The 23,827-nt window shown below is 42.0% G+C and overlaps 2 protein-coding genes across 2 annotated transcripts; one reads left to right on the top strand and one right to left on the bottom strand.

Moving 5' to 3' along the window:
* Positions 1–315: 315 nt before the first annotated feature.
* Positions 316–4,903, top strand: LOC118771919 (V-type proton ATPase subunit E 1-like). The gene is made up of 9 exons (XM_036520090.1): positions 316–348; positions 1,289–1,354; positions 1,877–1,986; positions 2,390–2,456; positions 2,557–2,646; positions 2,881–2,949; positions 3,083–3,177; positions 3,401–3,488; positions 3,798–4,903. Exons 1-9 carry the CDS (start codon positions 316–318, stop codon positions 3,858–3,860), a joined length of 681 nt encoding a protein of 226 aa, XP_036375983.1. The 3' UTR covers positions 3,861–4,903.
* Positions 4,904–6,780: 1,877 nt separating this feature from the next.
* LOC118772192 (probable polypeptide N-acetylgalactosaminyltransferase 8) lies at positions 6,781–16,781 on the bottom strand. The gene is made up of 11 exons (XM_036520490.1): positions 15,889–16,781; positions 14,697–15,006; positions 14,018–14,184; positions 13,664–13,850; positions 12,488–12,685; positions 11,469–11,583; positions 10,777–10,962; positions 9,765–9,902; positions 9,450–9,545; positions 8,420–8,587; positions 6,781–8,199 (listed from the first exon to the last, which is right to left on the bottom strand). The coding sequence occupies exons 1-11, from the start codon at positions 16,067–16,069 to the stop codon at positions 8,080–8,082; spliced, it is 1,866 nt and encodes a 621-aa protein (XP_036376383.1). The 5' UTR covers positions 16,070–16,781; the 3' UTR covers positions 6,781–8,079.
* Between the last annotated feature and the right edge of the window lie 7,046 nt (positions 16,782–23,827).

A 23,827-nucleotide genomic window follows, 5' to 3' on the forward strand; every position in this document is an offset into this window, starting at 1 on the left:
CCCGGAAGTGTTTATCACGTGACTTGTTGACACGGGGCCTGCTCTTATATTATTTGCGTGTTAATCAGCTGACCGTGTCTTCCGTGACATCTTTTAGCAATACGCGATTTCAGAATCTAAAATATATGCCGTTGTCCTGTTGTCGTGATATCAATAGCGTTGTCGGTCGGGGAGCAGAACAGAGGCAGGCCACTGAAAACGCTGATTTCAAATCTCTGCTGAAATTTGCACGAAGACTTGTTTTTTCAAACGCTAACCTGTCCTTCTTGCAAGCTAACCACAGTAGTTTAACCTCGGATATTTTGCACTACAACCATGGCGCTCAGCGATGCCGATGTGCAGAAACAGGTATTTATGTTGTTCCGATCATCTGTCCCTAACTGGTCTTTGCTACCTGACTGTCACTATAGCTTTTGTAAAGTTAGCCAGTTAACGTAGGTAACTTAGCTAGCTAACACAGATCCATCTCATGTTTCCATTTAGCCAAAACCTGACGAGTTTGCACTATCTAGTTATAGAAAGTGTTTCGGTAGCCCCCGTGGCTGTGCTCCTTTTAACAATACCCAGATTCCATTAAGTATAAACTTATATAAGTAAACTTGTTTTATCTTGACACCTAGCTCGCTATAGGTTATTAGAAGGACGAGACGCTGCCTATATTCTCCATCGATTGTATCCCCCAAGTAGCTACGTTTCATGATATCCTTATCTTGTGATGACGTTCACATGAATAAATTGATTTTGAGGGAAAATGCAACTAATTTTGTATGGGAAGCTACGAAATAAATCAAATCTGTAGAGGAACCGTGCGCAGTCGTCACGTGGAAATTCCATCATCCAGAGCAAAGAGGAACTGGGGAATGCGGACAGTTTCTAGTTTAAACCGCAATAATATGTTTTGAAGTTATATTTCTCAATATTGCATGTTTCTGAAGTTAAACGCTGCCCGATGCTCGTTTTAGGGCTGTAGAGTGCAGTGTGTGTGTGTGTGTGTGTATTTTGCGGGGATTCTCATATTCACCATCTCACTGTCGTCCAGAAGAGTGCGGGGGTATGTGGGGTTTGAGAGGACTGCTTCATGCAACAGCCTCTTAGACGCTCCATTTTTATAGGCTACTATCAATACCTCTGACATAAAGTGTCCTTCTTGCCAACAAATGATACTTGCCCATATTTTTTCATTTGAAACATTAGTTACAAACACACGGAGTCTGGAGGAGACTCAAAAACGGAACATTTAAATTTGATTCCTTCTTTCTCTCACCCTCTTTTTCTCCCTGTTGGATAGATTAAGCACATGATGGCCTTCATTGAGCAGGAGGCCAATGAGAAGGCGGAGGAGATTGATGCCAAGGTAACACACACAGTTTCTCCCTTGAATGCATTCACAAAGTCATCTATGATCTTCATCTATAAAAAACACATATTTCACGTCACTGTTAAATAATAACTTGCTATCATGTAACATCCCAACTGACTTGAATGTGTCATACATTTTAAGTTCTGAAAAACATAAGAATTTGAAAAAGAAACCTGGGGAAAGTGTTTTGTTGGTAACTCTTATCAGGGGGTTTCATAAATCCTTGGTGCGTCCAACCAAACACATTCCCTGGGTTTACAATGTTCGGAGGTCCTGACGAGGTGTCATTTCACACCTACATTCATGTTTGTTTGTACATGCAAATGATGCTGCTATCATGATTAAGTTCACTTGTAATATAGGATTGGGATTGAATATGAACAGGCCTTTTGTTACTCAGGAGCCACTGGTTTCTGTGCCTTATTGGGAAGATTGCCCATACCCTTAGATGGAACAGACCGGGCTGGAAGAGTGTAGCAGGTGGGCTCTGACACAGATGTTTGTCTCCCCCTGCAGGCCGAGGAGGAGTTTAACATTGAGAAGGGTCGGTTGGTGCAGACTCAGAGGCTGAAGATCATGGAGTACTACGAGAAGAAGGAGAAGCAGATCGAGCAGCAGAAGAAGATGTGAGTCACGGAGTAGCACAGTCTTTAAATACTGAGATTTCATTTCCTCCTCTGAGTAGGAGATGTCGTCAGAGACACCGTGTCTTTAGCAAGAAGATCCTGGAATCTCTCGAATATTGACAGCTCTGCTCTTGCGTTAAGGGTAAACAGAAGTAAGAATCTTATAAATGCCCATCAGGGAGGAGCCATGTGAATAAACAGATCTGCTGAGTTCTAGTTTGGCATAAATATGTGGGTACATCACCGTCAGTGTGATGTACCCACAGTGTAATATTTAAACATACTGCCTAACCCTGCCATATTTTGAATCTAAAGATTACCACTGGAGGCAAGCAGGAGCTGAATAATAATGTCAATGAAGCTGGGTTACACAGACAGTGGTTTAACCCTTTCTTACCTGCAGTCAGATGTCCAACCTGATGAACCAGGCCAGACTGAAGGTGCTGAAGGCTCGCGATGACATGATCACGGTAGTAGCTCCTGCACTTGAAAAGATTACATCATAATCTTTAATGACTATGAAATAAAAATAATCAATACGTCTTTTCCTCTCTGCCTGTCTGTGCTCAGGAACTGCTGAACGAGGCGCGTCAGAGGCTGGCGAACATCGCTAAAGACCCGGCACAGTATCAGAATCTGATGGAGGGTCTGGTCCTGCAGGTACATTCCAGAGACACACCTCCTGCTGTGACCCTATCTCCTCTGGCCTCTACTCTCTTACTCACCTAGTCAGTCTCTTTCTCCATATTTCTTTCTCCTTTTTTTCCTCTTACTCATTCTTCATTTCTGCCTGTCTCCCTTTCTCTTGGGATGATGGTGGTGCTCTCTGTCTCTGTGATGGGTAGAGTGAATGGTATTGATCTCTCTCTCTCTCTCTCTCTCTCTTTGTTCCAGGGCTTCTATCAGCTGCTGGAGCCTAAAGTGACCATCCGCTGCCGCAAGCAGGACCTGAGCCTCGTGCAGGTTAGAACTCTGCTGCTGTCAGTGTTCTGTGTGTGTGTGAGAGAGAGAGGGAGTGTGTGTGTGTCTGTATGTATGTATGTGTGTGCCTCTGTCTCTCTGTGTGTCTCTATTGACTGTGTTTCTTGTGATACAGGCAGCAGTTCAGAAGAACATTCCCATCTATCGGGCAGCTGTGAAAAACAACATCGACGTCCGCATTGACCAGGACAACTTCCTGCCCTCAGACATGTAAGAGCTTTCATTCATCTTTTTTGCTGCTGGTGTAGAAACCACATGAAAGCAGATTTCACTGCTCCACAGCGGAGTGTGCAGAGATGCTAGGCAGGGGGTCATATGCTGTGTCAATATTACTGTGTATTGCAGTTCCACCTGCTGAGTATTGTCTAACAGCTCCCTGTGTTGCTGTGTATGTGGGTGTTTTTGTCTGTGTGGGTGTGCGTATGCGTCTAAGCTCTGGAGGTATTGAGATCTACAATGCCGATGGAAAGATCAAGGTGTCCAACACCCTGGACAGCAGACTGGATCTCATGGCCCAGCAGGTAAAGTATAGGGGCAGAGCTAGGGAACCAGTACAGGTGCAGGGTGAGGTACAGTTAGGGGTTGAGCCATGGGAGGGTACAGGGGCGGTCTCAGAATTATAATAATGGGCGGCTGGAGGCTAGGGGAGAGTAAAGGTACAGAGTCAATGGTACAGTAAAGGAAAGAGTCAGGGTACCATAAATTTCACCTTTGAAATGGCAGCTTTTGTATTTTCAGAATGTTTTCTGCCAAAGTTCTGGATGTTAGAGAGTGCGGCTAAGTTGTGATTCAGCTCCACACTTTAACCATTAACCTTCTCTGTCCCTTAGATGATGCCCGAAATCCGAGTGGTTCTGTTTGGCGCCAACCAGAACCGCAAGTTCTTGGATTGATGGACTTAGTTTTCATAATAGTGTTCGAGGGCAGTGGTTTTTAAAGCCAAGGCAACAGAAGCAACATGTGAATTTTTCTGTCATTTTGTCACTTGTTTATTTGTATTTGATTCCATTCCTGTGTGTGTCTGAGTGAAAGTGGAAAGAGAACCCCTTTATCCCCCCCCCTCCCATCTTGTGATGTGATCTCCTCCTGTCTGCTGTTCTTATGAGGGAAGTGTATTAAAAGTGATCATTTAAAACTGACACACACACACCCATGTGGAAGTAGCCATGTGAACTGGAATCTGGACTGGCTATGGCTCTGCAGGGGTGAAGCAGTGGGTCTGGACTCAGGTGGTGCGTAGATCCAAACTGACTGCTGGTGTAAAAATTTCTACCCACCCTGATTTTCCATGAAGCATTAGTTTAAAGCCATCCCTGCAGGCTGTGTTTGTGTGTGAAACAAATGACCGTGTTGAAAACCAGCTCATTTTGCTTCATTCACAGCCATAGCCACAGCCTCGTGTCTACAGAGCAAATATACACCTCAAAACCACTGACAACATAAGTCTCCTTCCTCTCAGAGCAGGCAGCCGAATCTACTTACACAAAAGTAAATCTGTGTCCACATTTTACAAACTGCTATAAGGCTAAGTATGGATCACATTACAGTGCTAAATGGGGAGGATGCACACTGAGGCAGCTTAAAGCTAGATGGTGTTTGTAGTTCGTATCACGGTTTACTCTGTCCCCCAGCCCCTTAAGGCTGCACAAGCACGTTCCTGTTGTGATTATGTGTGCTTTGGTTTAAACTCCCGCTGAACTGAAACTGATAAACCCTTCATGTCCTTCATCCTTTGTCTTATTTCCTGTGATATACTGTGTGTACATGTGAATTTAAAACAGATTGGATCACCTAAATGTTTTTTTTATTCCTTGATGCATTTGTCTCCAGAGGTGATGCTAATTGATGATGTTAAAATATATATGCAGGAGAGTAGCCACTGTGTTTGTTGCCTGTTTCTTCCCCACATCAAAGCACAGAAACGGACATGAGTTTAGACCTCAGACGTTGGTTTTAAGCAGAGCTTAATTAAAACTTATAACTGTGTTATAACCAACACCGTTGTTGTTTAAGATTGAATCTGAATGCTGATGCTGCTTTCCAGTCAACATTAATGACAGGAGACACCTCCAGACTGATCTTGGGGTGGACTTACATATTTTACGAATATTTTGCAATATAATATTGCAGTTTTTAGTGTCACAACAGTCTCTGTCCATCAGTAATATGGTTGCTATAATTAAGTCATACACAATATGAAAACAATATACCAAAATTCTCCTGCTGTATTGAACTTAAGTATAATGTGTTGGAGGTTATTGTATGAAAGCAAATAGAAGCCATCCTCACGTTGAGAGGTCTGTTATTAACTTCAACTTTTGGGGGTAAACTGTAGTGTGTTACAGAGGTTATGGGGGCATGGGTGTTGGGATTACTGCAACAAGATGCAAGGAAAAGATTTTACTAAATTTCACTTTCCTTTACTGTACAAGGTAATGATTGTACCCTCATTTTACCACTAGATGGCGAAAAAGCAACAAGGAACCCTATCAGAACCAGAGAGCTGTCACTGCATTTTGCCACCAGATACACCACAGAAACATGCACACTCATTCGCAGAGAGTTAATTGGAAACTGATGGCCACCAGGGGGGAAATTCAGTTGACACGTTACACAGACATTCACAAACGCTTATTCACATATTTACTCACAGTCATTCAAAAGTTCGCATTCATATGTACACATTCACCCTCTTGAACAGTTGCGTAACGGTACGAACCAATAGCGTGTTTTCTGCAAGGGAAAGTGGCCTGATCAGGAACATTCTGCTGTCAGAATCCATGCATCTGGGGGATCCAGGATCTGGCAATGACCAAGAAGAACCCCTAGAATAATGTGTTCTCACAGACAGGGGGAAAAAACTCATGATTTCTTTCAGTATTTGCAGTCAACAAACAGGTGTACCTTCAGCTACCATAAAAGTAAGATAGATAAGACTTTGTTGAGCGTCCTATTTTCAAGGACAAACTACGAAGACTGTACAGTACTTACTGATCAGCCTGGGTGGTATTTGGTCAAACTAAACACTTTGTCATTTGTCTGCCAAATGGACTTCTCCCAGATTCCCATGAATTTAAAAGCAGGACTTGCTATCTGTGTTACATGCTGACTTTAAGGTGAAATGCTGAGTGTTACTGAGAAAGAAGGCAGGGCGGGGGCACAGGTTTGTCCACATACTGTTCTTTTGATGAACTTGTTCCTTTTATCCCTTTCCAAATGACAGCAAACTCGCAACAACGAAAACAATTTTTTGGAGACGTCACTGAGTTGCCGACACAAAGACCTGGAGCCGGTACACATCCTTCATACTTGCATTGCATTTTGATTTATGAACTTTGAAACTTTTCACAGAAAGTTTCATTAACTTTCCTTTTCTTCAGAATGAGTGTGAGAACATATAAAGTCTCCAGAAAACATCTGGGGCCATCCTAACAAGTTAAAATGTTAATTGAGGATAATTTATTTACACAGAAACAATAATGTGTTCATGCCAGCATTGGTACAGGCAAATTCATAACTGTCTTAAAGTGATTTGAAGCGCTAATGATATGAAATCCAATTAAATCCATTTTATGCAGGTGAATTCTCCCTTTCTGCAAGTATTTATGATGAATAATGTAAGACATACCAAAAAAAAGATACAGCAACAGAATCTACAATCAGCGCTTCAAACTTCAAAACAGAAATACTTCTATGTAAAAGTACTGGCAGAATTTCATCTAAACATTTAAGAGGGATTATTTTCTCCTTTTTCTACACAAACAAAGAAACACACATGATATTCTATGAAATTATATATTTTAAACAAATATATTGTCAAGTAACACGGTTGACAATTGAATAATGGTGTTGGTCAAAGTATTACCAAAATAAACCTTACTAGCATTTGAACCATCAGAAATTTTGATGGACTAAACAAAACTAAAATTTTCAATTCTGCTTCCACAGCCATTAATGGCATTCAAATGACCTTTCTGATTCAACATCTGTAATAATGTGATTTTAGTCAGGATGGACACTTAAAACAATCAAATCTAGCTACATAATGATCATCCCTGTCTACTTGGCAAAAGCTGATAAATATCATCCCTTTGATAAATATCATCTTCTGTAAATCTCTTCAGAACATGGCACAATTTTTGGCTGCCATTACATTTTTATGTATTTATGTATTTTTCCCAATTTCATTCGCAGTGAATATATTTTTTGAACCACTAGAACGCCACACGTAGACTTCCGGTGATGTCTGTGAATAAAATCAACTCATACCATTGACAAACTGTATCAAAAAGACGATTTACATGAAAAACACAAAAATGCAAGAGAGGTCAAAACACCTTATTGGCACTTTGGATCATGTTTTGTGGTCAAATTAACTCGAGCTTCAAGGACATGCTCATGCGACTCAATGCGCATGAGAAATGCTGTATTTTATGACATGCCCATTTAATTATGAGTAAACATGTTGCACAAAACATGCCATTGGGATACAAAAGGCACCATATTGTAGCATGACCATACTGTTTAGGACTCTCAAAGCACACTGATGATTCCCACGCCATTGTCAAGGTTATCTCATATTGATTTAAGGGTATCTAATGGAAAAGTGCAAATCAAAAACACTGAGACGACTTTTTTGTAACCAATTAACCTCTAGTCTGTAGGATTCTCACCAAACAAAAAAATAAATACATACATTTTAAATAACAATTTTCAAAGTCATGTAGCCAGTTTTGAATGTGACTCAATGTCATGTCATTAAAACATGATTTCCATTGTTTATATGGAGCACAGAGCACTCAGAGCACTTTAAAGTGTGTGTGTGTGTGTGTGAAGGGGATAATAAAGATTGACGGAAGAAAGTGGATTGCAAGTTTCCAAAAGACTGGCAAAATAAAAATAGATTAAAAAAAAACAAACAGGCAGTTCCTCACATATGAAATGTGTGGATGACTTATGCTCTTTGGGGAGTACAAGGTTTTTGAGTAAATACAACCGCTCAACAGTAAGCGCTTTGGGAATTTTACTGAATACAGTGCATCAGGAGTTTAATGTTTTGTTTGAAAGATGATAAAGTGCAATATCGTTCAACACAAACTCTTTCTGTCATGCTCAGAAGTCAGTGATAACATTCTGGATCTGCCAGTGCTGCCCAGTACAGTCCTGGACCACAAGTTTACCATCTTTCACCTCCAGACATCTATTTGTTTCTCTGTTCTTCAGGGACTTACCCTAAAAATAAGAAACAATAATGAAAAATTGGTCAGCATGAATAGGACTTTACAATCATCCTTGTTCAAAGCTTGTTCTTTTGGAACAGTGCTACACAAACTCACTGATCATCATATCATTTGGATGGTCTATACATATGTGTGGCTGTGTGTGTGTAGTTTGGGAGGGTGGGTGTCAGTGAAACTGCAGCAGTAAGAGATGTCAGTGCTGGAGTTGGTACCTGAGAGAAGTCCCAGTGGAGCCCCATCCCCTTTTGCTTGGCTACATTGCAGTCATATAGTCCAGGTTCATTTGCCACTCCTGGGTCGGTCAGGCAGCGGTTATTGTTATACTTGTGTGACTTTATCCCCCCCACGTAAAGCTCTCCGTTTGTGCGGTAGTATGTGTGCTGCAAAATGAGGGGAAATTAGGGAGAAGGTTGTGACAAGGTGTTACACTGAGGGAGTTCTACAGCAACAACAGATCACTGGTACAGTAACAAGACTTTATTGCATTAATTACCTCATCTAGAGGGACTAGTTTATATTTATACATATTACCATACTTCTGACGCTGGCTACCTACTGAAGTACCTTGCTCAACGGTACAGCAGCAGTATTGTCAGCAGTATTCTTGAGGTCAAACCACAATTTTTGTCAAGTTCAGTTTTCTAAACCTTTTCTGAACTTCTAAACAGTATTATCAGTGAAAGTCTTTATGGGCAGCGGTGTAGAATAATGGTAAGGAGCAGGCCTTGTATTCGAAAGGTTGCTCATTTGATTCCCCACTGGGGTACTGCTCTTGTACCCTTGGGCAAGGTACTTAACCCACAATTGCTTCAGTAAATATCCAGCTGTATAAATGGTTAACATGCAAGACTTGTAACCTGTGTAAGTCGCTTTGGATAAAAGCATCTGCTAAATATCAGTAATGTAATGTAATTCTTCCTGCGATCTGAGCTTGCAAACTGTGGGCATAACACTCTGCAACACATGACCACACATGCTATAATCTGATTAACAAATTGCCTTACGCAGAGGGACTATCTTATATTTATATACATTACCCACTTCTGTAACTGGATACCTAGTGAAATATCTTCCTCAAGGGTACAACAGTAGTATTCTGCCTAAGATTTAAGCCTGCAAACTGTGGACATGGCACTCAGATGCAACAGATGACCACACTGGCGCCAGGAGTCAGCAGCTGCGTTTTCATTTACGTACATATTCTCTCACACACACACTCATGCTTGGAGGAGAGTTGACTACCTGTGGGCCATAGTAGAAGCAGGGGAAGACTATAGGCACATGACCTGGCACAGGCCCTTGATCCAAACATGCATTCTCCTGCTCCATGTTCTTCAGCTGTGGCCAAGGACAAACACAGACCACATCACACATAATATCACATCACAATAACACACACACACACACACACACACACACACACACACGCACACACGCTCGCACGCACACACAAGCACACACACAACTGCTCACTGAGCATGCACACACAGACACATATACACACAACTGCTAACTGACCACAAAAACACACTCAGGCGCACACAAACACAGACTCACTCCTCCGTAGGCCACCAGGTCCCCCAGAGGGTCCAGCTGGGGATACACGTTGTCCAAGTACCAGCGGAAGGGTTTACACTTAAGCTTCTCTCTCAGTCTCTTCCTCTCTGTCACATCCCCGATATCAATCCCATGATCCTTCAATGGAGGAAAGAAAACACACATGACAAAATTCAACGGAATTCCATGACATGAAAATTCCTGTTCAGCTAGATCCATTACATTTCTGATGCACGCTTTATCATAAAACATGCACACTGTCGAGAAAAAAAATTACAGCATACCTTTAAACTGATAACTATCGTGAACTGTTTTTTCTTTCCATTTTTTAAGGTTCTGCCTGTTCTGTGTGTATTCACAGGTTTGGGCTGGTCAGTATTTTCATGACTGCAATGCTGGGAGTACAGGATTTTTTATACTCTCTCACAGACACTCTCTGGAGTTACGCCATTATTATTTAGCCAAAACTGGTCAATGGCTTTACGCAAAGGGGTCAGAGGTTGTTTTTTAACCTTTACCTAATCCTGCTTTCCACTGTAAAGGGATTTCAAGTGTGGCATACAAAGGCGGAGTTATCACATCACATGCATTCAAACAAAAAGGAGTTTGCAGCTCTATGGCAACCCCTATTAAAATTGGTACGCTTGCTTATCATGCAAATTGGTCAAAAACAGGTAATGCAGGACAGTAAGAAATTAACACACAACAACTGCAACAAAGTATCAAATAAAGGAATGTTCCTGGATTGTCCTGCCCACAGGTTAGCGGCAACTTCATGACTGCGCAAACGAAAACACAAGTTTCAACCGGATTTTATGAAGCCCCACCCGCCCACCAGCTGCATTTAGGTGATGGCTGCTGGTTTGTGGTTTGTGGTTTCATCAGCCAAAAGAGGGAAAACAGGTCAGTTGGCAAGCAAAATAGGGTTTCAGACCCAGGCTGGCAGGGAAGCTACGTGTGCTTTTTGCGTGGAAGATGCAGAATGGTGATATAGCTGGAACAGAACAATCACCTTGAGTGGGAGGTTCCAGGCAATGTTCACGTTGTGCTTGTACTCGTCCATCCAGATCTCTGCCACCCTCAGCGCGTTCCTCTTCATGGTGATACTGAGGTCGGGCTGGTAGGGCTTGTGGTTCCTCTCGATGTGAGCAATCCTGGAGCATGGCACTACCTCGATGCTGCCCCCACACAGCCACACCTGCAGCAAAAGAGGCTTTCAGCTTCCTACTGTCTCTAAGCATGAGCAGCAACGTTTTCATGCCAAAGCTACAGTCTTGACAGCCTCTTGTCAAAAGCTGCATTTTCCTACCTTAGCCCTACCTTTCCTACCTTAGCCCTCCCTTACAGCTGTGCCAAATGTTTTTTTTGCTAATATTATTATTTATTTGGCAACTGCTCTCCTCCAAAGCAACTTACAAGGCCATTAGAGTAAAATATATTATATGCCTGTAAAATAGATTGAACATGAACCAGAAAGCCTGCAAAATAGAAGCACATAATAGCAACTGTTGTACCATACACCGAATACATAAAAAGCAACCTGCTAATGAGCATAGAGAGCCTTATAATGATCCATAATTGAAACCTTACCTTAGATATGTGTTACCTTAAATGATAGTGCTCACATGGTGTCAAACTGTGACTCATAATTTCAACATTGTCTTTGAGTTTGCAGGAAATAGCCTTTGCAATGCACATCCTCACCCGGATTCCCAGCTCCACATTCTCTCCTCCATAAATCTTCATACCACCGTCCAGGACGCCGATTTCTCCCAGGAAATTCCTATCCGCCACCAGAATTCCCATAACAGAGGGACTCCTGACAATGACACAAGCAACCTCCATGACATTCCACTGTCTACAAACACACTTTAATCCCCAGTCACACATCACTGTATTTTAACTTGTATCTTTTCCTCGGTAACTGATTTTTTAACCTACATGATGATCATCAAAAATAGTCCCTCTGTGAATAGAGCCTTTCCTAATCACTGTTGTAGAATTGATTTGATAAAACAAACACCACAAAGTAAACAATCAGAGCAGCAGGAAAGCACTGTCTGCATTCTTCAAAGTGCGTGCATTTTAAACTTCATTAATACTTTCACATGGTGTATAAAGCCAAGACATGCCGGTTCATTCTTGTCAGTGTAGAAACCACGTAAGACTCGCTCTTGCCATGATCCTCAGCATAGATGTCTTTTCCATGTCCCTCAACTGCTGTGTTTGCATACAGACTTGGAGATACTGAGCTACAGATACAGAAAGAATTTTGCACAAGGCATTCTAAACATATTTGCCTCTCTGCTGTAAAAAACAGAAGAAATTGCTTTTTTACTTTGTGCAGCTTTCTCTTTAGCTACCTGTAGTGTTTGGGGTGAAACTGGGGGACTTCCTACTGTAAAATATACAGAGATAGGAAACCTTTTGGGCATGGACCCATGGCAGTGATGAGTTTTAAACATGAGCATTAGTCAGTGGCCCTTTTAAACAGTTCACAGTTTTTAGTTAAAACTAAACCTTCAGATACAATTGTGCTCCAAAAGGCAAAATCTTGTGAACAGAAAAGATTTCAGTCACCGTATGACATGGTGCTAAGCCTTTCAATGAAATTTTAGACAGAAATTAATAACACATTTTGTATGAAAATCTCTCATAGACATGGATGCCTGTCGTTCCAGAGATCTGGGTTTAAGGTGCATCGATGTGTATCCAAGGCTTACTTCCAAGGCAGCGACGTGTCATTGAGTTTGTACCACTCTGGACTGAAGGTCTCGTACATGCACCACAGCGCCCAGTCGAAGGCGTGAGCATACGTGGCATAGCGCACCACCTTCAGGTCATCGTAGTTGACCCTATCAAATACCGGTGTCACCACCAACGTGCGGTCCGCCTTGATCCGGGCCAGAAGAGGCTCCGCCCTGGGGACAAAAAAGCCCAGTTAGCCAGAAGCGTGAGGGGAGAATTGTGGGTAAATTTCCTTTAGGAGTCACCCTGGACAAAGGCGGCTCTTATATGAAAGTAAAGAAGGCAAAGAGGGCACACTACAACGACACAATAGTCAACATGCACTGCAATTTTTTTTTTTTAATTTAAAGTTTAGCTTTGTATTTTGATGAAAATTATGCTATCCTGGAGTGACTATAACAAATGCAAAAGGTGTTGTCTTTCAACCCTGACTAAACTTACTCATACACTAAATGACGTCCTACTAATATGGCAGCTGCATGCTGAGATTCCTCTTATTTGCCTGGTGGAAACGCTAATGTAGGATGTCTTGCTGTACAAAGCAACCATATACATCTAGATATTTACAGAAGTAATGCAGGTTCAGCACCATAGGTGTAAAAAAACTAGCATCCTCCCTGGGATTAAAGCCCTTTTGATTACAAGTGTACTTCCATAATGCCGCATTCACCTACTGCCATGTCCTCACTCATCATTGCCTCTGCTGACGTCTATTTAAGTACACAATGGCTTTTGAACAAAAGCTGAAACAGTCTGCACTTTTAAACTTCACTTCATTCATGTAGATGTTGCAAATGCAACACTTTTACGTCTGACAGATGCTGTGTAGATCGGGGATCAGGTCTTTTTCATTGACAAAGGTAGTCATCAAAGCTATGTACAGTATGGTGAAAAGAACAGAACTAGCACAGTTGCAGTACACTTTCAAATGCCTGCTATGAGAAAAAGGGTTTCAAGATGAAAATATTTTTCCCTTCTTCGGTTCCCTTTTTGGTTGCCTAATTTTCTTTCCTTTAACATAAAAGAGGGGGCTAGCTTTTCTAACAAATAAAGCTTGGACACCCCCCCAAACCCTCCGTAACTCCCTGAGACTCTTCTGTCCAACGACAGTTTATCAGAGCTACCCCACCCCCTTTCTGTGGTGAACTCACCAGCCCACGTTGACCTCTATGTGGGCGTCCAGAATGGCCACCACGTCGCCGGTGGCGGCCCTCCAACCAGAGATGCGCGCCTGCGTCAGGCCCATCTGCTCCTCGTGTCTCACTCTGGTGAACTTCACCCCCGGGTGCTGCCCCTCCATCGTTCTGATGTAGACATTCAGCTGCTCCTTCAGGTCCTCTGGTTGGTGAGGCATTGATGGGGTTCATTCGAATGACATCAGCGTGTGTTGCATGGCAACACAGTAACAGGTGTAGGTAATTTAAATGTTGCTGAAGCGGATTAAGTTTCAGCTTGACAGCTATCATGGGTACATGACGACATTTATGTGACTTAATGTGACAAACCGTTGGTACTGTGGTCATCTACCAGTATGATGTCCTTCAGCAGGTGTGCTGGAGTCCTGTCGATGATGCTCCGGACAGCCCTTTTGAGGATGGACAGGGCCTCGTCCAGGTAGATCAACACCACACTGATCGAGGGGAGGTTTTTAGGGTAGTTTTTCTTCAAACACCTTTGAAAGAACATTTTAAATAACTTCACAGTTTTGTTTTTTTGCAGTAAGGAAAACAGCATTTCTTCACAAGCATTTTGCAGAAACAGTTTTTCTTGAGTTAACTTTTAAAGTCTTAAAATTTAAAATTTGAAATTAATGTTCATATTAGAATGGGTTTAATCTGTTGTGATAAATACCACACCATAAGTTCTGCACCTGTCTGAACAGCATGTGTGTGAAGGAGGAAGTGTACTGCACTTATTTTTTGCAGCCTTAAAGTACAAGGAAATCAACTTTGTCCCCTTTTGTGTGCCGATTATAGGTACTCAGAACAGGTTCAAAGGAGGGGCCAGAGACACAAAATGGCAAATGCAAGCAGTGGAACATGACATGGTGTGTGCCTGACTTTATATTTACTAAGAAAACATTTTGATGAGATATAGTTTAGAGTCACCCTTATTTCTGAACTTAAAACATCAGCTCCGCGCTATTCTCAAAACTTATGATAAGGGTAATAATAATAAGGGTACCTGGGATCTCGTGTGTCCATAATCTGTCTGTCCAGTGGCAATCTGTCACTGAGAAACACGTTGTATCCATATTTTTTGAACAGAGCCTCTGCTTCCTTCTGGTCCCCGTGTGAAAGATTTTCACCCCATTTCTTGAACAGTGGTGACTGAGGAAACAGGTTTTTCTTCACCTTCACCATCTCTTTTTCTTTTGACTCTTTTTGTTGTTTGGCAGCATTCTCCACCCTCTGTTTCTCCGCTCTCTCTCTCTCCTCTTCCAGCATTCTGTAAATCAAATTCTGCTTCTGCTCGAAGCCTTTAAACAAGTCATCTGGGAAAATAAATGGAAAGCTGTCATGGGATGAAAGGATGACTGCCAGTATTACTACAATAATCATAAGATATTCTGTAATATAATGAAACTGCGTGCTTAAAACAACATATTAGGAAATTCAAATAACAAACAACAAATTTTAGGGAGATCCGCAAATGACCATGTTCTGGAGAGTAAGAAAAAAAAACCTCTACCACAAAAATAAATTTGCGGTATGGCACTTACCCTAACTTCAACCCCTACAGGTGTTTACTTACTTGCTTAACATACTTGCTTGACAAGCGAACTACTGTTGTTCGCCGCTGTTTTTGTCGAAATGCCGACCTTATTTAATATACTTACGATTTTATTTTATGATAAAGACATAATCCACATTGCCCAACAGAATAACATTAACAAGACAACAAAATAATCGAGTGGAATGAATGCATTACTAAGCATTTTTTCCAGTTAGGAATCATGTAAAGAAGTATTGATAAATTATGGAAATATCTGAATATTTGTTGTATATTGTAACAGCCCATGTAATGTTGTTATTTGATAATGCTATTTAAATCAACATATTTTACCTTTTAAACGCAACGATATATATGAGAGTCGTATATGATCTGGGTCACGACCAGAATTCACAACCCTTATTTTAATTCTTCATAACAAAAATGACAGGTGAAGTATGTGTAACACAAATCATTTATTTTACAGTAGTATTTCAACTTCACCACGGCAACAGGAAATCGCAAATGGATTGAAATGAACTTTCCCCCCACCCCCACTACCACCACTAACACTCCAAAATTGATACCATTATCAATAAATAACTATTAACTTCATTCTTTCGCTTGCTTGTAGCCGTTTCTCAATAGCCCGTATCAGACTTACAGATTTCATTCATTCGGTTTTCCATGTCCTGGTACCTCTTAAATTGCTCTGACGTGCTGTCCACCTTGTTATCCACTTCTCGTGCCCCAAACGGCATATTACCGACCAACAATGAGCCATATCCAATGACCAACAAAACCACCGCACACGCGGCCAGTCGCTTTGGCCACACTACCCGCATGCTTACTATTGGGGTTTAATTATTAAATCCAACTCCCTGTCCGTAAGACACATAGGCTATAGCTACTTGTCTCATAGTTAAAACGGGAGCAGTGGCGTTTCCATCAAAACAAGAATTTCGAGTATAGGTGTAAGTGGAACCCTTTGATTACAGCATCGGAGGTAGATTCAATGACTTCACCACAAGACTTCTGCATCCCTCCAGCACGGCGCGAGAAAGAATAACCTCTTCTCCAGCTCTTCGTATTTTGTCGCCGTTCCCCTTGGACCAATTAACTTGTTTTTCAAAGTCTATAGCTTTTCGGAGGGAGTTAAGCGTAGTTTCCACCGTAGGCGTGGTTCCAGAAACTGAGCAGGTACGTTCACCTGTGGGTCTTGTGTCAGTTATGGTCAGATCGCGGTCAAAGACGCATGGTCACGGTCAAGACCGCCACATTAGCACATATCATGCTTTATAAACGTTTTCGTCTTACAGTTCTAAAAACTAAATTACAAGTTAAAAAATACCAACCCCATGTATATCCCCTAATTCAAATATATCAAATACTCATGTTGTCAGTGTGTAATGTAATGGCTCCGGTAATTTTGGCTGTCCGTCACAAGCTGATAGAGACCGCAGAAATGCTCAAAAGCCAGAATAACAGAAACATTTTTGAGGTACAAAAAATAGATGAGTTCTAATTTACACTGCAACCATATGGTCCAGACACGTCCCCCAAATGTCACACATCTTGACCAAAATGCTAAATGTCAAGAAAACAATTTCCAATTTGACATAAATGAAGAAAATCTACAGAGTACAGCAATTAGTAAACTGAAGTGGCTCTCAAAAACAACACTGCAAAATGACTAGTGAGGACATAAAGAAGTGGAAAAAGACAGGGTGTTGACGTGTGTGTTGTGATCCATGTTCTCAAAAATACCTCTGATAGCAATGAAAATAGATCGGAGGCCAACTTCGGCTTTGACTGCACAAACACACCCACTGACTGCAGTCTCCTCCTCAAAGAGAATGAGAAACATGGAGCTAGCTTGTACCTTGCATGGCAAACTATTGAAACTTGGAAAGGCAGTGCTTCTAATATTGTTGACTCCTTATTGTGTTGTACTTGTGTTGTACTCCACTTGTACTTCACTTGTAAGTCGCTTTGGATAAAAGCGTTTGCCAAATGAATACATTTAAATGTAAATGTGATATTCTACTGGTGGAAACTGTGTGGGAAAATAATAATCACAACATAATTTAAAAAATAAACTGTTTACAAAACGTGATTGATCTAGTGCATTGTTCAAAACCATTTAAATTGTAAAATGTATTTGTGACCACATACAATGTCACTTGGGATAACAGTTTATATCAAACTGATCAAGGCAATTTCAAATTTTCTATCACTATACAGCTAGTCTTTTCATGTACCATTTATGAATTATAACTGTCTGTATTACTAATGCCTGTTTCAATTCAGTACCTGTTTAAATTCCCAGTACGTGCGTACTGGCGTTTTGCTTTGATATCTTACGGGCATGTAGTGCAGGGGCTTCTCCATGTGTGAGGCAGCAACAATGCTGTAGAAAGAGGAAAAAAGACAGAGTCTGAGGTGATTGGAACACACTGGGGTTTTGAACGTTCAACTCAGCTCTGAGGAGAGAGACTGATGACATCTCATCTCATTTTGCATTTCACCACAAATCTCCGCTCTAACTGCTTGGTTTAACAGATCAGTCAACACATGCACGCACACACACACACACATGCACACATTGAAGAATACAGACTGCTGTGAGTGTGAGTGACGCTAATTTTCCATCTGAAAGCTCTGCAAAATGAAGACATGAGGACATATTTACTATCTCTCCTAAAAACAAAAAAATGCTTTCTCTGCACAACATGAAAATGAGTCCCCATTAGGATAACAACAGTACATGTTTACCAATGTCAGTTATGCCACTTATTTTTCAAACACTGACTGTAGCCTATTTATTATGTCATATTCAAATGGTGTATCAAGTATTTCACCTTTCATATTTTGCCCTGAGATGTGGAGGATGATTGGTCAAAAATAAGCAAATGGAATGTTATTATGAAAAGTTATGTTCTAAGGGCAGCAGTGCAGTATAGTGGGAAGGAGCAGGACTTGTAACCGAAAGGTCGCCGGTTCAATTCCTCATTGGGCGACTGCTGCTGTACCCTCGGGCAAGGTACTCAACCCACAATTACCTCAGAAAATATCCAGCCATATAAATGGATAACAGTGTAAAAAACTGTAACTGATGTAAGTCGCTCTGGATAAGAACATCTGCTAAATGCCAATAATGTAATGTACTTCCCTGGCTGGGATGGGTCACTTAGTTTGTACCACTCCGGTCTGAAGGGCTGCTGCATGCACCATAGTGTTGGCAGGTAGCAGTTCACCTTCAAGTTACCAAAACTGACCTTGACCTCAAACACAGGCTTCACCAGGTGTGCAGTCCGCCTTGATCCATGCCAGCAAAGGCTCTGTCCTGAAGAGACAGGAAGCAGGGACCATCCAATAATACATCCACACATTCTTAACATCATGTTGTCGATGGTGGGGTTTAGACTCTTTGTAGGTAGTATAGCAGTTAAAGAAAGCATGGGGGTATCAGCATTATTATGTTTTTGACGAGTATTGTGGTTCTCATGCCCCATTTCCTTAAAGGTGCCGCTTGGATGAGCACATGCAATCCAGACCTCACAGCGTAAACATTGTCCCAGTCAAGCATTGTCTCTCTGTTCCTCTATTCTGCTATAGTTTGCTTGTTGGTTTGCTTTCAGAAGCTCTTTGAATGTATTAGTTATTTGGAGGTTTTCATTATCCAGCAGTACACAGGACAATGTCATTATTGACCAACCATATCCGTCTTGTATTTCAGAGCGTGGTTTGAATGAGGTGGCACGGAAATGGACAATATTGGTTTTGGTGTGAGTATTATGGTCAGCCTGCGGTTCTCTCACAGACAGCAGGGTAGCCACTGCCGCTGTGATGTCAAACTACTACAAATGGAGCCGGTCAGGATCATGTTTCTCATGTTCTTCCTGGTTTTTTGTGCTTGTGCAAGGGGGCTGCATTGATTCAGTCCTTAGTTCAAAGGTCCACGCATTTAATAATAATCCTGTACTGCCAGTCATCAGCCGGTGTAAGTATTTGTGTTGAGGAGTGGAGATGTACCATTGCGGATTGACCCCCGATGTGGGCGTCCAGGATGGCCACCGCGCCGCCTCTGGCTGCCACCCAGCCTGAGATACGGGTTTGAGTTAGTCCCCTCTGCTGAACATTGTCTCCCCCTCCTCCCCTGCTCGCTCCTGGTGAATGAGGCTGATGAAGGTATCCAGAGCTCCCTTCAGATCCTCCGGAAGGGAAAGATGTCACAAACATTACCATTAGTAGAGTTAGGCAAGAGAAAAGGTTATGGCTCTGACACATTGAATTGCTATTGGCATTGTTTTTTAGGAGCATTATTGAGAGCGGGAGTGTAGCATGGTGGTAAGGAGCAGGACTTGTAACCAGAAGTTTTGATATTTTGAAGTCAAGCTATTACTGGTCTGGTAAAGCTGGTTTTAATACATACTTGATTGATTCATAGGTTAATTTCAAAGACCTTGTAAAGATTCAACGAGTTGAGTTTTCATATTTTCAAAACAAACATACATTGACTTAAAATGTATAATGTATAATTGAAATATATATTTGTTTACAATGAAGGAGTCACATCCTGTTTGGAACTGTGACAGGGGCCTCCCCGCAAGGCTGAATCGCAGAATTTCAAACTGGTTTTGCAACATTGTACCTTCCCTGCAGGGACTGGGTGCATTGAGTGGCTGACGTCTTGGCTGAGGTCTCGGAGCAAGAGGCTCATCATGGGCACTAAGTGTAATTCAAAGTGATTGAACACATTGGCACGCTGCTCAGTTTGCTCTGGGGCTCTCACGCTGAGCCACTGGGAAGGTTTGCTGATCTGGCTGAATGCTGAGAAACCAGGAAGTTGGCTGGCCTGAGAGAGTGTGCTTGTGCCACCCGTGTAAGTGCTCAGAGCAGGGGGTTTAACTCGGAGCTAAACTGGCGGAATGCTCACACACGTTTCCATGGTAACGGTGCGCACTGGGGCAGTGGTCTGAGGTGGAGGTTCTGAGGTGGCTGCAGTTGGACCGTGGTGCGGTCTGTGCAGGGTGTGCTGGCTCGCCTGGGGTCTCTGCTGTTGGGGATCGCTCTTTTGAGCTGCAGCCTGTCACTCAGGCTCAGACAGAGATTACCCGAAATCACCTTCCCTAGCACAGACACCCATCGCACACCCTGAGGGGTGGGTGAGAATGGGTGTAACAAACTGTTATTGAGAGAGTTTTAAAACTCCGCCTGCTTAGACTTGTTCTTACTTCTCTTCCCATGCACACATCTTTTAAGGATACCACAGTGTGTTCCCACCACTGTCAGCCACAATGAGTGGGGCAATATGATTTATGATGCAAGGTTACAATAGCTGTTCCAGTGATCAGAAAATACACTATCCTAACAAAGGTCATGGGACGGCCCATCTGATTTCAGAGAAATCAGTGTGAGTACACACGGTTTTAAGACAATAACTGCAGACTATCACAGTGGCCAACATCTTTGGGATGAATTAGAATGCAGGACATACTGGATTTGGAATTAGGGCAATGCCAAGATGGCCCTCTTTAGTAATGGATCCTACTAACTCTTTAAATGAGAAATGGAGAACAATACCACCAGACTTTCCATGACACACTGAAGCAGTCATTCAAACCAAAGACCAATGTGCCATTAATTCTTTGGAATAAAGACGTGCTTTATTCATAAGTACCTGTCCCATGACTTTTGGATGGCTTAGATGCCCCAGGGATGGAATGAGTCAGCTAAAGATGTTTGAGGACAATAAAATAGGCACTCATTGCAAATATATTAAAAAATAACACTGGAGGCAGGTTTCAGTGCCAGTCACCATGCAAAGATATGGAGAGTGACATAACTAAAAGAGTGTGAAATTATTAAGTGCAATCTCAGATCTCTGGCAGTGTGTTTCTCAGCTTGCTGTATGTTACCTATGCAATGGGTGGGCATTCTACCTAAAACTCTGAAAATCAAGCTGAGCTTTTTATTTTCAATCTAACAATTCAATGTACACGTAAGTGTTGAAGCGATATGCCCCTCCAAAGTGGGCATGTGTTATAGTACTAGTTTTTGACAAAATGTAGAGCTTTATTTTCGGCAAACCCAGCCACGTCCTCTGCAATCTATGACCAGGAACCCATCACAGCAGAACAAACTAGCTTCTTTCCACTGGGGATAGGGGTGGGTATGTAGGCACAGGTGGCTTGCATCTCTGTTCATAGCCTGTGATCTGTCAGGCACCTGAGAGTTGCTTGAATGATGTCAGCGGTGTAATATCATTCATCCAATGAGCGCCCGCTCTGCTAGAGTGTGCTGTGGTGCTTGCGGTGTGAAAAATAGCCATTGGCTACATACAAGTGTATCATGGGATTGCATTCATCTTGCTTCATTGCTCCTTGTGCAAGTACAAAGATCATCATGGTGAGACAAGCCTATTTCAGTGTACAGTATATAACTGAGAGATTCCAAAAATAGAGTTGCATAAAGGGGAAAAAAGAATTTCCTTTTAGTCAAAATTGAGCAGTCTTCTTAAACCCATTTCTGTTTCAGGATATTTATGTAACTCCTTGGGAGTCTTTGTGAATTTCCCTCATGCTTGTGAATAATTCAGGCTGACATTGAAAAAACTAATTGTATGATACAACTATACAACTATTGAGGATCTGGGATGGACCTCACTGAGATAACCTATAAACCTGTAATTAGACTTTCACAAGGGTACCAGTGAGCTTAACCCATTTAATAAATGGGTTTGTAGTTAAGCACACACCTGTAAAGGTAGTTCACCCTATAGGAGGTGACATAGCAGGTGAAAAGGCATGAGGAACACTCCCGGGGGGGGGGGGGGGGGGGGGGGCTGGAATATGCTGTTGAAGTTGAACAATCACTGAAACAGAGGGCGTGCTCTACTTGCTCAGATTGCTCAATGTCTATTCTGCTATTCACTTATGGCCTATAGAAATTATATGAAGGACAGTTTGAGGAACAGGATGAACCAGTTGGAAGACACTCAGATGGTCTTTGTAGGAAACCACCCCCCCCCACCCCCCCAAAAAAAAAATACTTTCTATGGGCCAGGCCCTGTCTGGGAAACACGTGTGCAAATGATACACATTCCTCTACTTTGCTGTTTGGAAAAAAAAAAATGACCGTGCGTAGTTGTGGAACGCAAGCAGAGATGTCATAGATAATCTTAGACTTACAGGGCATACATTCAGTGAGGTTCAGTACTTTGTTCCTGTTTCAGATTGCTCTCTATCTCCCCTCATCTGTTTGGTAGGTCTGCTCTTCCACACTTACACCTAAAATAATAAGTGCGCCGGTCCAGATTTCTTCTGAACACCCCAGAGAACCTTGCAGCGTGGGAAGAGCTAACAGGACGACACACACTAAAACACACAGACCAAACAGGGGGACGTACATGTGCACACAGTCTCACAGACACCAACATAACACACAGAAGGACCAAGACCCAGCAACCCTGATCTCTTGCCACACATCTGAATTTAATCAGAGGTTAAATAACAAGGGGTTAATACTAAGCACATTCCAATTACACCCTAACTATAATATTACACAATTCAAGATTAACTTGATGGAACAGTTCTGTTATTGTTAAAAGGGCAAATCAAAAACAACTGAGAATTGAGAACACATTTACATTGAGCCCACTTCATACAAGACAATACTGACAAAAACCTCCAAAATCAGCCATTTTGGGGGCCACATAAAGGCTCCTCCTTCATACACCTAAACATAGTTACACACACACACACACACACACGCAACATATGCACGCACAGTGCAGACAGGGACACATGCTGCACACACATCAACATCTGTGTCACATCTTTGTCTAGTTGACTAATAAAAATGACCAAACACTCACTCTGGCCAAACACACAAACAATGACCAAATGCGCACGTATGTACCAAACGCTGACATGAACTGCTGCTACAGGTATGACAGCTTTCACGTGCACCACAGCACCATCTACTGCTACTTCTCCTGACCTGTTTTTAATTTCACTTCACCAGAAATGCTGATAAAATGTTATACTGTTTTCAGGATCATTAAGAAGAGGCTCTTCCATTTATCATTAGAATAAAAAAATTAAATAATGACATATTTACAAACCAAATCCATTCTTGCCATGTAATTAACATGGATAATTTGATTTCCCTCAGCATGGAGACATGTAAAACAACTGAAGACCTGAATGACAAGTGTGTCTGTGTGAGTGTGTGTGTGTGTGTGTGTGCATGTGTGTGTGTGCTGGCTAAACCCTAGGCCTTTGGAGGACAGGGTCGCCTTGGCACCCACCTGTGGGAAAACCACGTATACATCCTCACTGGGGTAGTCCCTGTACCAAGAAAAAGATGTTATGGTGTAAGGAGCTGTTACCACTTTTAGCACACAATGCTTCACTACACTCTACTCTGTAAGAAGAGTGTTTTGACATAGAAGTGAAAACAGCTAGCAGGGACACTGACTCACTGCAGGAAAGAGCACTCACACCACATCGTTGAACAGGAGGGACATCACGATGACTTGAGGTCTGCTGTCCAGATGACCTTGTGACCACGTTTCCACAAACAACGATTGACCTGAC

This window comes from Megalops cyprinoides, chromosome 25, assembly GCF_013368585.1.
Source record: "Megalops cyprinoides isolate fMegCyp1 chromosome 25, fMegCyp1.pri, whole genome shotgun sequence".
Lineage (NCBI taxonomy): Eukaryota > Metazoa > Chordata > Actinopteri > Elopiformes > Megalopidae > Megalops > Megalops cyprinoides.

Coding starts and splice junctions, on each gene's coding strand:
- LOC118771919 (XM_036520090.1), top strand. CDS start 316: ATGGCGCTCAGCGATGCCGATGTGCAGAAACAG. Junction 1,355..1,876: donor CGGAGGAGATTGATGCCAAG/GTAACACACACA, acceptor CTCCCCCTGCAG/GCCGAGGAGGAGTTTAACAT. Junction 1,987..2,389: donor ATCGAGCAGCAGAAGAAGAT/GTGAGTCACGGA, acceptor TCTTACCTGCAG/TCAGATGTCCAACCTGATGA.
- LOC118772192 (XM_036520490.1), bottom strand. CDS start 16,069: ATGCGGGTAGTGTGGCCAAAGCGACTGGCCGCGTGTGCGGTGGTTTTG. Junction 10,963..11,468: donor ATGTGGAGCTGGGAATCCGG/GTGAGGATGTGC, acceptor CTTTTGCTGCAG/GTGTGGCTGTGTGGGGGCAG. Junction 9,903..10,776: donor CCTGGAACCTCCCACTCAAG/GTGATTGTTCTG, acceptor CCTCCATTGAAG/GATCATGGGATTGATATCGG.